The sequence below is a fragment of the Rosa chinensis genome, chromosome 7 (assembly GCF_002994745.2).
Source record: "Rosa chinensis cultivar Old Blush chromosome 7, RchiOBHm-V2, whole genome shotgun sequence".
In the NCBI taxonomy this organism is placed as follows: Eukaryota; Viridiplantae; Streptophyta; class Magnoliopsida; order Rosales; family Rosaceae; genus Rosa; species Rosa chinensis.
In genome coordinates, this window is record NC_037094.1 from 7,021,727 (window position 1) to 7,035,823 (window position 14,097).

Consider the following 14,097-nt stretch of genomic DNA (forward strand, 5'->3'; position numbering starts at 1 on the left):
TAATTATATAAATAAAATATATCTTGTAACCATTTAATAAATCAAAGGTGAAAACATAAAAAGAAAAAAAAAGCCACATTAAGTATCATTCTGATACTTAAGAAAGCTTATCTCGATCTTGATGAAACTTATTTAATAACTGAGAATAATGTTAATAACTATTCTTTCTCTTTCGCGTGCAACACGTATAGAGTAAGATGGACTAAGAGCCAGAGGATTAGATTAGATATAAAGATGAAGATGATATCATGTAGATGGAAGTGGAATCATATATATATATCTCTCTCTCTCTCTCTCTGTTAAATCTCTTTCTCTCTTTCCCATCCAATTATCCAAAACAGATGCAAAGTCAATTGCAACTTCCCATCCAATAAACAACTCAACTGAAAACCCAGCAAGGCTTGAAGATTTCTGAATCGAAGTATCGAACCAAGAGGCAAGAGCAAGACCGGTTGAGTGCGAGCTCGAGACTTCAACTGAAAGTGAAAACCCAGAAAGGCAACTGAAAATCCAGACAGATCGATTGAAAAAATTGAACCCAGAAAGGCAGAAATTCAACTTACCAATTCAACCCAGAAATTTATGAGAGTGAGTCAGTCAAGGAGAGAGGTCATGCGGCCGTGTCGAAGAGAGGGAGAGAGGCTGTGCTGTAGTACCAGAGCCCGCAGAGAGAGAGAGAGATGGCGACAATGACACAGTGAGAGTGAGTTTAGGTTTCGAGAAGGCGGAGAACCTCGCCTTCGTCGTTTGGATGGTTGATATAGTCCCATCTGAATTATAAAAAAAAAAAAAAAAAAAAAAAAAATTGCAGCAGTGCCTAGTTGCCCAGGGAGACCCGCCCAGGCAGCCCAAGATCCGCCTAGGCCGACTAGGCTGCCGTTTTTCATCCCAGCGCCTAGCTCATTCGACTAGGCCAAAATCCGAACGGAGCCGAGACGCCGAGCGCCTAGGCCAATTTTTAGAACCTTGTATGGAACTTGATTTTTCCAATCATGGCGACCACGGCCAAGTCTGTGTCTGAACTGAATTTGAAGCGAAGTGGGCAGAGGAAGAAGAAGGTAGGCAAAAGGAAAAGAAAAAAAAGGGAATAAAAAGAGAAAAAAAGAAAAAAAGAAGGTTGGAATGGTAATTTTACCCTTCTAATGGCCCCTATTGAGTTGCCACGTCAGAGACTTAACAGAGCATTTGAACGGAATGGACCTATTGGAGGGAAATTGAGAGGTCAGAGAGTTTTCGAATGAAATTAGAATGCCAGGGACTAAAATGATGTTGGAGGCAAAGTACAGAGACTAAACTGATTTTAACCCTTAAATTAACATTTAGTTCACTTTACTAACTCAATATGAGTTTTCGGATGAAAATAATCATGGGAAGAGACTTAGTGAAGAGATTCAAAATCCAACAATCACTGTACATGGATCCATTTTGGTTTATATGGAATAGAATCTTTTCTTTATTTGTAAACTTTTAATTTCATAATCATAATGTTAGCATTTTTGAGCTTCTATTATTGATTTCTGTTGAAATTGAGCTCAAAGACGAAGCCTTTACTGAGCTGGGCACCCTCTAACACTGTCTAACCGCTACACTTATAACACCGCTTAACTGCTACACTTATACTACTCTTTCTTCTTTGTTGGAACCACAAGAAGAAGACGCTTATTATGGGAAGAACAAGAAGATTTTTTTCTCTTGATATTGATGAAGATTTTTGATATAGATTCTCAGCAGCTATGGCGAAGGAGCATGAGAGATCTCAAACCTTGTGGCTTTTGTTGTGGATATGCTATCATTTTTTATCCAGATCTAAAATCTATGATGGCTATGGTGGCTAAAAGAGGCTGGAGTTCATGGAAATCAATTATTCAGGTGTGCGTAATAGTAAATGAATGGGAAGATAAGGAGCAGTTTAAGGTTTGACTGTTGATATGGATGTATAAGATATCAGCTAGGATTGACTCAATCATTGAAGAAAAGAACATATTAAGTGGTAGGCAATAGAGTGAACTCTTACCTATTGCTTTTAAGTTTCTACAAGAATGAAGTGATGAGTACAAATAATTAAAGGGATTTTTATCCACGTCATGCTAATGTTATTCCACACAGATATCAATAAATGTTTTCACACGGATATCATTAAATATCAATTTTTGTTTTTGAATGATCATTGAATATCATCTTATTTACATGTATATGTAAGAACAATTTATTTCACAATTGATCAGTTTGTTAAGTTTATTATATACAGATTTATGAGGATATAGTTATTCTCATAGATATCAGTGTATGTTAAGAAATACCATTTTACACATATATCTATGGGTTCTATTTAATATCACACACAACTGTACATATAATTATAATGAATATTCTTGTGGTCTCAATCTAGCATATTACATACATATGTGTCAATTAATTTTTCACATAGATATCTGTCTAAATTAATCGTTCGTACCGATATCTATAGCTAATTTAAATTAGTATGATTAAAATCAATGTGATTTGGTTGTTTTGCTAGTAGTGCTTTAAACCCCATGTAGTCCTTTTCCATCTCCAATTGGAGGTTGATTCTATTACAAAAAGTATTTCGAGGGTTTAAAGTCTAAATTTGGTCTATCTATAGACCATGTTATAGACCCAAAATGGATGAAGAAAGTGGAAGATTGGGCACACGTTCTGTTACATCCCGAACCTGGAAATTTCGATTTACTCTTTATTTGGGATATAATCGTTGGATACTTTCTTTTAACCATTATGAATGATTTAGTGGCCCTAAAAGTTGACTTTTTGTTCGGGTCAAAATTTGAGAAAATGTTCTTCACGAAAGTTGTAGGGGACGTTAAACCGAACGCGAGCATATGTGGTTCGTAAAAATCGGACTTCGTATGCGAGAGTTATGGCCGAAATTGTAAAGTTACTGTTCATGGTAACTTTTTGATAAAAGTGGAAAGTTACCCGGGTGGGTTTCCATTTCCGGAAACCACCCCAACTCTTTCTCTCTCCTCTCCCCCGATCTCTCTTCCTCCGGTTCGCCCCATTTCCTTCCTCCTCCGATTGCCGGCGATTCCGGCCACCCCAAGGCGTGCCACCGGTCATCCCAGGATCGCCTCCTCCCTCCGAGCACCCCTGCATCCTTGGTTTTCCACGATTTGGCCGGAAAACCACGGATCGACGAAGAACTCCTCCGGCTGCAGTTTGCCGATTCCCGGCGATTCCGGCCACCACCGGCCCCCATCTCTTCGTCGAAGGTTTGGTTTTTGCCACTGATTATTTCCCCTATGGTCTTGTAACACGATTTGAAGTGTAGAGGCTGGATCGAATTAGGGTTCTTGAATTTTCTGGGTTTGTGTTCTTGGATCGATTTCGACTGTTTGTAGTTGTTATTTGTAAATGTTGTAGTTGAGAAGTGGATTGGGTCTGTTGAGATGAGGTTGTTGCCGGAATTTGGCGGTCATCGGAGAAGGTCGCCGCCGGCACGTGCCGCCACTGTAGGTAGCGCGTGGAGGCGCGTGTTGTAGGGTTTTAGATGTCATTTTAATCCCCTATACCAGTTAATGGTTGTAGGATTTAATGTATGAAGTTTGGTTGACATTGGAGAATTTTCGGATTGAGATTAAATGGTATAATTATCGGATTACGTGAATTCGAACGTCGGAATTATTTCGAATTCACTCAAGAATTTAATTATCGATGATTGAATATAGATGGAGTTAAGAATGTGGTAGATTGTTGAGAAGTCGAATTTGTAGGAAGGGGAATGATTTTACCTTTTCAATTATAAGTATCGTAAAGTTAGAATCCGTCCTGTAAATTATATTTATGATTGTTATTCGTACAGGACGAGAGGAGTCTCCATACGAGGAGAATCACGAGCGACGTCAGGATTGACCGCATTTTGTGAGTGGACCTTTGATTTTAATTGATGCATGCAAATTAAATTCCGCATGTTTTAAGATATTGATTTATCAACTTAATTATCGAGCATTTTATTTTGGTTTGGTTTATGATTGATTTATTGGTTTGGAACATTTGAATTAAATTTCGTTATGCTCGATTTGAGGACTTTGACTCATGCGGATCAATTTATACTATTTATTTATTTCTACTCGACGATTTGAGATTATTAATGAGTTTTCGAGGAAGTATAATTTTATACTTATTTATACCCTATCTATATTTGAACTTGAGATGAGCTTGGCGTGCGGGGTCACGTCTTTATACATTTGGATTCGTACTTTGTGAAATAAGTGGGGAAATGATACAGTTTTGCTTGGCTTTCGACTATCTTCTTTTTCACCATACGCGGGTCATGTGCTTAGGTCTCCTCCTCACTTACTTTGTGTTTGTGGGTGGCAGTGAGGTAGCTTTCTCCTCCTCACGTGGGTGGTAGTCGAGGTTATATTCTCCTCCTCGCACAATCTATGTGCGAATGGTAGTTGAGGTTATTAGTTCTCCTCCTCGCACAATCTATGTGCGATTGGCAGTCGAGGGTAGGTAGAGCCTGAGGGGCTCCATTCCCGTATGGTGAACCCATTTCCCCTATGTTCTTCGATTGTTTTTCTTGACTAGCGGGGCTAGTCGGTTTTTCTAAATTATTGCATGCATCAGGAGTTTTTTTTGGAAATAAATGTGGAAAAGTATAAAACCCGTTTTCTTTCAATTATTTATTTTTGTCCACTCACGCTAACGTTTTTATATACTTTTCCCTGGGCCCTTCGGTTTCAAATGCCCAGATTGCAGTACTGTTGCTCGGTGTACGAGAGTGAGCCATAGTTACCGCACCTGCTTCCGCCATCACATTCTGTAGGTTACCTGGTTAACCTACTGTATTCCTTGTCTTTTTATATTCCTAGAATGCTCTGATTACTAAGGGATATGTGACCCAACTTATATGTTTTATATTTGAGGTCTATGACCTAACTTTGGTGATTGTAATAAATTGTATCTTTCGGAGTTTTTGTTTGATGTGGGTAGCTGTGAGTTGGGTTGTTTAAATGTGAGAGCAGGGTGGCTCCAGGAGTTGTGGTTGGATTATTAGAAGTGAATTTAGCTTTCAACAGGATTTTGGGTTACCCATTTTTAAGGAAGGTTATGCCGAAATTTTTGGTAAATCTTCTTTAAAGGTGGGTCCCGCAGGGCCACTTCGGATTCCAGGGTGGAATTCGGGGCGGGTCCTGTCACGTTCGTACCTCGATCCTAGAATACTGATAATAAACCGAACCTCCTAATACAAGTTTTTAAAAATTAACCGTTTGATCTAATTCAGACCTCTATGGAAAGAAAGATGGTATCAAGACGAATCTGTAGTCTTTCACAGATCCTGAATTGGAGTTACTAATCAAAAGTTATGATTTTCCGAAATTTTAGAGAGAGAAACTAGATAGAGAAAATGAGGAGAGAGAGTCCCGGAAAAAATGGAAAAATGTATGGAGATGGGGTTGATTCCCAAATGAATGACATGTGTCAACCAAGGATTGTGGACCTGGTGTCACATGTCAACATTTCACAACACCATCCAAAAAAAACCACATTCTGACAAGTGTCCCATGACTTTGTTGACGATGACGTCACGTCAGCATAAATTGTTCCTTTCTTCAACCCCCACGTGTTAGCCTAGAGCCAATCAGAACTCACCCCATTAGCATTTCTATTTTCTTCCAATTAACTTCAAAAACTCTGCACTCATGGCGACCTCTACTTTTCTTTTTCACTCTCAAAAACAAAATCCGAGGAAATTTAAAATTTGAGATCTCATACTATTGCAGTTACTAATTATTATTATTATTATTATTTTTCTATATATTTCTAATGATACTGCTTATAAACATTATCAATTTTTTCTATAAATTCTCTCTTCACCTTCTCATAATTTCACACTTTCTTCACATTCTCTCACTTCTTTTCTTCCTTCTACCAATTTAGATACTAAATCTTATATAGTAAGTTTCCTTCAATCTACACATTAGAAATATTTTTTTATCTCAAAAATAAATTTTAACTACACTTGACAAAAAAATAATTAATTTAAATTATACAAATAAAAAACAAAAATGAATGTCTATAATTAATAATTGAAGTTGGAAAAATTATAATAGTACTTTTAAAATGTTTAAAAATTTAGACCGCAAATGATTATAGATGGCCTAATAATGGACATTACAGTACTTCATTCAGAGGTGACCACTGAATCGAAGTTGAATTATTTAGCTCCCCCAAGTATTCACAACACGGAGCATCCATCTATCAAACTCTGGTCTTCTTCCATCTCTATAAGTATTCCTTAATTGCGCGCATTTATACATACTTATCCCACTCTCTAGTAAAGCCATGGGTGAGATTATTTCCTCATGTTCTTCACCCTACAATGTTTATCCAGAAACTACCTCAGCCACATTGCTTCAACAACGCCTCCAATTCATACTTCAGAACCGCCCTGAAACCTGGGTTTACTCCATTTTCTGGAAAGCCTCCAAAGACAGTAACGACGACAACGGCGTTTCTTTGTCATGGGCCGGAGGCCATTTCAGAGGCATTAGAGACTTCTCATCCAAAAAATCAAGCATTCAGAACTCGGATAATAACTACCGACCCAGATTTGGGATGGTCAACAGAGAGATCGAAGCGCTGTGTCATGACGACATGGACTCGGAGAGATTTGAAGACATTAACGGAGACGTGACTGACTCCGAGTGGTTCTACTTCTACACCGTCTCTTTAACACAGTCGTTTGCTGCAGGCCACAATGGGTATTCCAACATTCTGGGCCGTGTGCATTCTTCTAGTGCTTTCATTTGGTTGGCAGGAGATGCTGAGTTTCAGTTCTATGAGTGTGAGAGAGTTAAAGAGGCTCGCATGCATGGAATTCGAACTCTGGTTTGCGTTGCAACTTATAGTGGGGTGCTTGAAGTGGCTTCTTTGGATGTGATTAAAGAAGATTGGGGTTTTGTGCAGCAAGCAAAATCACTTTTTGGAATATCAGACTCCAACTCAACGCAGGGAAGCCAGGAGGCTCATGTTCACGTTCCTCTGCCCGAAAATGGATTAATGTTTTCAGCAACTCAAAAGCAGTCGAATACACATGGTAAGCAATCTTATGCCTGTTTTCAGTGATTTCTATAACATATATTAATTTCTTCTTATATATATATATTTTATGGGGAACTACACATGGTTGAATATTTATACTATTATTAAGATAAGAGGTTTTGTTAGCCAAAATCAAAATTTTTGACAGAAATGACCCTAAAACATTACTTTAAGAATTAATCAAATCACAAGGGTCATTATGACAATTGCAAATTATATTTTTATTAACAAAAATAAACAAAATAAATCCCATAAATTCCACTTTTCTCTTTGCAATAACTGTTTTCATCCATTATCTTTTTTTTTTTTTTTTGAAAAGAAAAATACTTACACATGCATAATGCTAGTTGTTTATTTAATGAATTGCTAATTAATTTATTATTTTAGATTTTATTGTTGAAGTTCCCAAATACAACAGTTTTTTTTTTCTAGATATTTTGTTTTGAGATAATATCTTCGTAAAGATTGAAACATATGGAGTCAATTTTTTTGTTAGAAGACAAAATTTGTTTGGTTTGGTATAGAATTTGAGTGGGAGTGATTGGGCCAATTTTCTCTTCAACCAAAATATAAAATGACAATTCTTAGGTTCACCCCTTGGGTGAATAAGCATGTTCACAATCTCTTGCGATTAACGCATAATAACTTTATAATTTTCTAATCCAACCATTCATGTTGTATAACGTAATACAAAGATTAGCTTTGTAGAAAATAAATCAAATTGAAGACCTTTTAGTTATTCATTTCTATAAAATACATGGACGGTTCATCATAATAGTAGTAAGTATTGTTAGAACCATCCATTTATTTGTTTCAATTAGATAATTAAACGATTTTCCGATTCTATTGATTTTTTACATGTATTTTATTTCTATAAAATACATGGACGGTTCATCATAATAGTAGTAAGTATTGTTAGAACCATCCATTTATTTGTTTCAATTAGATAATTAAACGATTTCCGATTCGATTGATTTTTTACAGAGATCATCTTTAGAGTCTAATTTAAGATATAGACCGTTGGATTATAAATATATCAAGTAAAAGTATGTAAATCGACAATGGAGGTGAACATGCTCGTTCACCCTAGGGATGAGCCTAAGAATTGTTCAATATGAAAACTCATATTAAATAAGCATGTAACTCAAGATTTAATGAGCGTTGCTCCCTTGAAAAACTCCTAGGCTGTATGTGGCTTTAACATTGTGAGATTTTTTTTTTTTAGGTAAACAAGGAGAGGACTAAATCAACATCCTCCTTCGGAAATTTATTAATGAAGAAAAATAGTACAAGTCGGATGTAGGACAAAACCAAAGTCAATCCCAGAAAAACACTATGAAGATGTTAATTTCTAGCATATGTATCATCTCTCTGACACTGACTTAGTATGGTTGTTATGAGTTTAAATTGATGAATATTCCCCATAAAAAATAAAACAAAAATTTTCCTTCATTCAAAATATGAAAACTCATAAAATTTCAGTGTACAAGTCTATAAAACCGTAAATTATATTTGAAAGCCTTATTGTCGAGCTCTTACTTTTCTTAAATGACAAATATATTTATGGTAATATAAGGGCGTGGTAAGAGGGAAGTGGCTTTCAATATAGGTGGGTCGTCATCTGATTCAGGGCCTTCGGAAAATATAGAGAATAATCGATCAAAAAAGAGAGGGAGGTCATCAAGCCATGTGAACGGCAGACGAGAATCACCACCACTAAACCATGTGGAGGCAGAGAGACAACGACGTGAAAGGCTGAATCATCGATTCTATGCTCTGAGAGCTGCTGTTCCAAATGTGTCAAGGATGGACAAAGCTTCTTTACTTGCTGATGCAGTTGAGTACATCAATAATCTGAAGACAAAGATTGATAAACTGGAGGCCAAAATCCAAGCACAAACCAAGATACCCAAAGTGGGTAGCACCAACTCCAAAAGTTACAGAGCATCTGCTGTTATGGAAGTGGATGTGAAATTTGTAGGCTCTGAAGCAATGATTCGAGTTCGGAGTACGGATAATGAGGACTATCCATATGCAAGATTGATGAATGCACTCAAAGACCTCGAATTGCATATTTATCATGCAAGCATTTCAAGTGTGAAGGAGTTTATGCTTCAAGATGTTGTGGCACGAGTTCCATTTGGATTCACAAGTGAGGAGGCCATGAGAACCGCCATTATAAAAAGATTGTCAAACTTTCCCTAGCTAGATAATGGGAAAAATAGTTTTCCATCAATATATCTTAATCTCTAAGTTTATCTTTGTAAAATAATTATTTATTTCATAGTTGTACTTTAAAGATTTTTAACGAAATCGCAAGCAAGTTCTTTGAGAGAACAGAAAAATAATGTTCAATTTCACTATGACTTATTTACTCTCAGGTTGAGATGAAGAATTTAATTTAATTTGATCACGTTTTTAAATGATTACAAATTCTTTTATTTATTTCATTTCACTAATGCTATACAAAAACTGAAATGGAATAGCTAGCCAACTAGGTATCTTTTTGACGGATCTGGATCACAGGTCGGATCTGGATTTGGGCATGGATCTGGGCTTTGAGGTTGACTTTCATTTGGTTTTCACCTTTTTGGTTCATAGGTCATTTTGGTGGAAAATTGATCTTTGTTTGGCGTATGTTTTACATGGAAGATGTTTGGATGATCACATGACCATTTACATTGCTAGAAGATTCCCTTTTCGTGGTCGGTCACACTAGCGGTAACATAGGTAGAAAGTTGTTATCTTTTTTTATGTAAGATGTACAATGAATCTGTTTGGTCGGTCATACCACTGGTTACTTTGATAGAAGATTGCCCTTTTATGGTTGGTCATACTATTAGTAACTTTTCATATAGCACGGTTTACACCCAATGCGTCCTCAGATGCATTTTTGCATCCAATCGTATCTTTGCTAGGTTTTATGTTCATTGTTTTATTTTCGTACTTTTCATTTATGATGTTGTTTCTACATCTATCTTTTGTAATTTTTCTTATTATTAATGGAGTTGACATTTATTCTAAAAAAAAAAAAAAACTAGGTATCTACTCAACTAGGGCTGTTAATGGGTCATGTCAGGAGGTCAAGGTATATGTCGTGTCACAAGAGACAAACCCAAACCCAACCCATTTATTAATCGTGTCGAAAATTTAAACTCAAACTTGTTTTAGGGAATAAGAAAATTGAGAGGAATTTGCTATATATATCTCATTGATAATAGGGGCCTCTTTATATAGAGGATTACAATGCATAGAATCTCAATCATACAAGGAAAGTAATTCTACATTGATTAGGATTCTAGATCATTCTAATTAAATCCTATTACCACTAGGTCAAGTAACCTAGAGTTTGGGTTAAACACAAATTAGATTTTCCTTGAACAAAACTCAATTTATTTATTAAACGTGTTACTCGTTTCCAACTTGGGTTACCCGTTTCCAACCCTCTTAACCCATTTAATAAATAGGTCATGTCATGTTGGACAAAATGACTCATTTAAAGGTTAACACTGCGGCCCATTTAACTAAAAAAAATGCATAAATTGATTAAATTCACTAAAAACTCCATAAGACAAAGAATATAAATAATTATATAAAAGCGCCGCTCTTTGACCGCGACGCCTTATCAGCACACCAACGTGCCAAGCAGTGCTCGTCCGGCAGTGGCTTGTGTCAGTGTCGGCCTCTGGCCACGCAGATTACGATATGGCTGCCAGAGTGTGGCCAAGTCCTCCTTGTGGTTCATTAGGATTGTAGGTTTGGGGTTTCTAGCAGAGGCGGATTGGGGCAATTCACTAGCGAGATAGACAGATAGAGGAGATTTGGTCTCCTGGAGCGTTGATGGCAGCTCTCTCGGTGATGATGGCTGCTCAACGGAGCAGCTTTCAGGTGTTGTGCGGTTTGTGAATAGGGTCGTCGGGCACGCAAGTGCTGTGTCTTTGGGTGGTGTCTTCGGGGGAGGCTTGCGTGTGGCTCTGGATTGGTGGCGATAAAGGTCGTTGCTGGAGCTGGGATCGTGGTCGCTGGTGGGGGTGAATTGGATCGGGCCTGCCTTGTTGGGGCCTTAGGCTACAAATCTGTCTTGGGCTGCTCTCTTTAGGAGTTTTCCAATAGTTAGTTTTTATACTTTCTAATAATTCCCTAAGGTTTTAGGAACTATATATGCACTTTCTGTGTCTATGGTACATCTAGAGTAGTACTGAAGAATGATTTACTCTATTTTCTACAAATTTGATATATAATGAGTGGACTTATTTCTATGTACCACCGTGGGTACTACCACACTTTCTTGATCTGTCTAGTTGAAGGCAGCAGAAGGGTATGTAATGGCCATTTTGGCATGTGATGAATGAAATTAACACCCGATTTGGGTTTGATTAAAAAAAAAATATATATATATAATTCATAAATAATTAAATCTAATAATGATGAAGCAAAATATTTCAAATTGTCCAATCCTAGGATCAAATACTTCCAACGTCCAAAATTTCAAGAAGAAGTATAGCATAATCGGGTTATACGGGTTCACTTCGTGTTGGCGGGTTGACCTGTTTATTAAATGAGTTATGACGGGTTGACCTGCTGCCGACCAGCTGTTTGCCTATTTAATCGTGCGGGTTCAACCCGTTTTATTTCGTGCAGTTTTCGAGTCATGTCATCGGATCGTGTTGAAATTGTCAGCCCTAACTCAACACAAAAGACAGAAGATAAGAAAATACAAAAACAAATTATGAAAGAGAAAGAAGATTTAGCATGAAATTATTGTACTTATTTGGTTTGGTTTCAATCATTTTCGAGCCGAGGTGTCGTCTTCCTCCAATAGTACAGTTCGCAGTACTATGATGTTTATGGCATGACCGCACGAAACATATGAAAATGAGGTTGCTGTTCTAATATCACTGAAACACGTACACCCCACACACATGCAACACACCATATATGAATCAAGCAAAGAAGTTGAGAAACATGTGGTGATTTCTTTCTTCTTGAAGGCTTGAATGTTCATCTACCATATGCATGACCACACACCAACCGTCTCAAGAAAACGAATGCTTAAGTTGTACGCTAGGTAGCTTAATTTGCTGAAAAATTGGCTTCATATATGGACAAAAAAGAGAGAGAGAGAGAGAGAGAGACTTAATCTTTCTAACACTAGCTAGACACTAGTTAATTACATCAATTCCTTGCAGACTAGACACAAACAATGAGTACCGCATGCTTAGGCCCAATTTGACATAGCTAATGTTTTGCAAAATGCTGGTAGCAAAAAATGTGTGGTAAAATAAAATAAAATATTTTAAAAGTTATATTATTAAGATGCTGCTTATAGAAATTGATAAAATACAGCTTTCATAAGTTAAAAACTACAATTTCAATTATAAAAAAAAAGGTTAAAAACTATAATTGCTCACGATTTAAGCTAAGTTATCTCAAATTGGGCCTTAGTTATGTCAAGAACAGTTTGAGCAAGGATTTGAGCGATCAGTTAATTTGTTCATATACCACATCCATGCATACACCCTAGCTGTTGAACACTAAAGGTCGCACATTTGAAAAGTAAAAAGAAATATAATTTATAAGTAGGTGACTCTTACCCAACTGTATCGAGGTCTTTTGGAAAGCTCAACACATACTTGGTGTTTAAGTAGATAGTATCGGTAAAATGGTGGGTCACGACCAATGGTTATCACTGTTTAACATGATATTAGAGCATGTCCCTCTCCAATTATGTCTCCAATTGTCATGGACCCGACTTGGGTTCATTAAATTGGTCATCGGAAATATTCCGATTGGATTATTACCAAGTGTTCGATGTGGGTCTTGGATTGTTTCGTGATTGACCAATTCTTTAATGTGAGAATTTGATTGTTAATTGATATCAAGTATAGATCTAGACTTATGTTGCACGTGAGGAGGCGTGTTGTAAAGGAACGACCTTACATTTGGAAAGTGACAAAAAAAAAATATAACTTCTAAGTCGGTGACTCTTACCTAATTGTACCGAGACCTTTTGTATTAAAATCAAACACATACTGGGTGGTTAAGTTGGGACAATATCGATAGAATAGTAGACCATGAGCCATATTTGTTGTTGTTTAACACAAGTCATCTCAAGAAAATGAATGCTGTAAATTGTCCGCTAGCAAAATAATCCAATTGGAATCTTTCTTATGACCAACTTTAATGAACCCAAATCGAGTCCATGACAATTGGAGACATAATTAGAGAGAGACATGCTCTAATATCATGTTAAACAGTGATAAGCATGGGCGGAGATAATTAATAAGCCAAGAAAAGAGTAAAAAAAAAAAAAACAGAAACTTGATCTTTCTTACACTAGCTAGACTAGTTAGACGCTAGTTAAGCACATCAGTTCCTTACAAACTAGCCACAAACAGTGAGTAATGCATGCTTAGCCGCTGCAGGGATAGCTTTAAACAAGGATTTGACGGATCAGTTCATTTCTTTTATGGTATAAATAGTTCCTGTGCTTGTAATTTAAATTATCAACTTCTATTCAACTAGTTTTCTCTGTATATGTTGGTGTTAAGCACTAGAGTCTATATTTGAAATGGTGCATAGCAATGGTGGATTCAGGATCCGAGACTTGTCTAGACTAATTAGAAGTGCACAATATATATATATATATATATATATATATATATTTTTTTTTAGGTTTGGAACACAGTGAGAGGCTCATCCTCACGCATATATATATATATATATATATATATATATATATATTTATAATGTTCAAGAGACTCAATACCTAGAAGCCATAATCAAACAATTAAACAATGAAAGCAAATAAGCAAACAAACAATATAGAGCAAATAAGAAAATAAGAAGAGCACAGAGACGTACAATAACCAATGAAAGGAATGAAAGTATGAAACAAACAAACAATGAAAGGAATGAAACAAACAAACAAAAAATATAGAGCACAGAGACGTACACGTATCAACAACTCCAATTCTCCAAATCAAACAATCAAACGCAGTAGCAACCGCC

At 36.5% G+C, this 14,097-nt stretch overlaps 1 protein-coding gene across 2 annotated transcripts; it reads left to right on the plus strand.

The window, feature by feature from the left end:
• Positions 1-6,171: 6,171 nt before the first annotated feature.
• Positions 6,172-9,491, plus strand: LOC112175854 (transcription factor MYC2). 2 transcript variants are annotated; one of them, XM_024313601.2, is made up of 2 exons: positions 6,172-7,081; positions 8,663-9,491. In XM_024313601.2, the coding sequence occupies exons 1-2, from the start codon at positions 6,328-6,330 to the stop codon at positions 9,289-9,291; spliced, it is 1,383 nt and encodes a 460-aa protein (XP_024169369.1). In that variant the 5' UTR covers positions 6,172-6,327; the 3' UTR covers positions 9,292-9,491. The 2 variants fall into 2 exon arrangements, with proteins under 2 accessions (XP_024169369.1, XP_024169370.1); XM_024313602.2 differs by having other exon boundaries at positions 6,173-7,081; positions 8,696-9,491.
• The last annotated feature ends 4,606 nt before the right edge of the window (positions 9,492-14,097 follow it).

What these genes read in the sequence shown, in the direction of transcription:
- LOC112175854 (XM_024313601.2), top strand. Translation starts at nt 6,328, where the DNA reads ATGGGTGAGATTATTTCCTCATGTTCTTCACCCTACAATGTTTATCCA. An exon ending in AAAGCAGTCGAATACACATG is followed by an intron (nt 7,082 to 8,662) that starts GTAAGCAATCTT and finishes TGGTAATATAAG; the next exon opens with GGCGTGGTAAGAGGGAAGTG.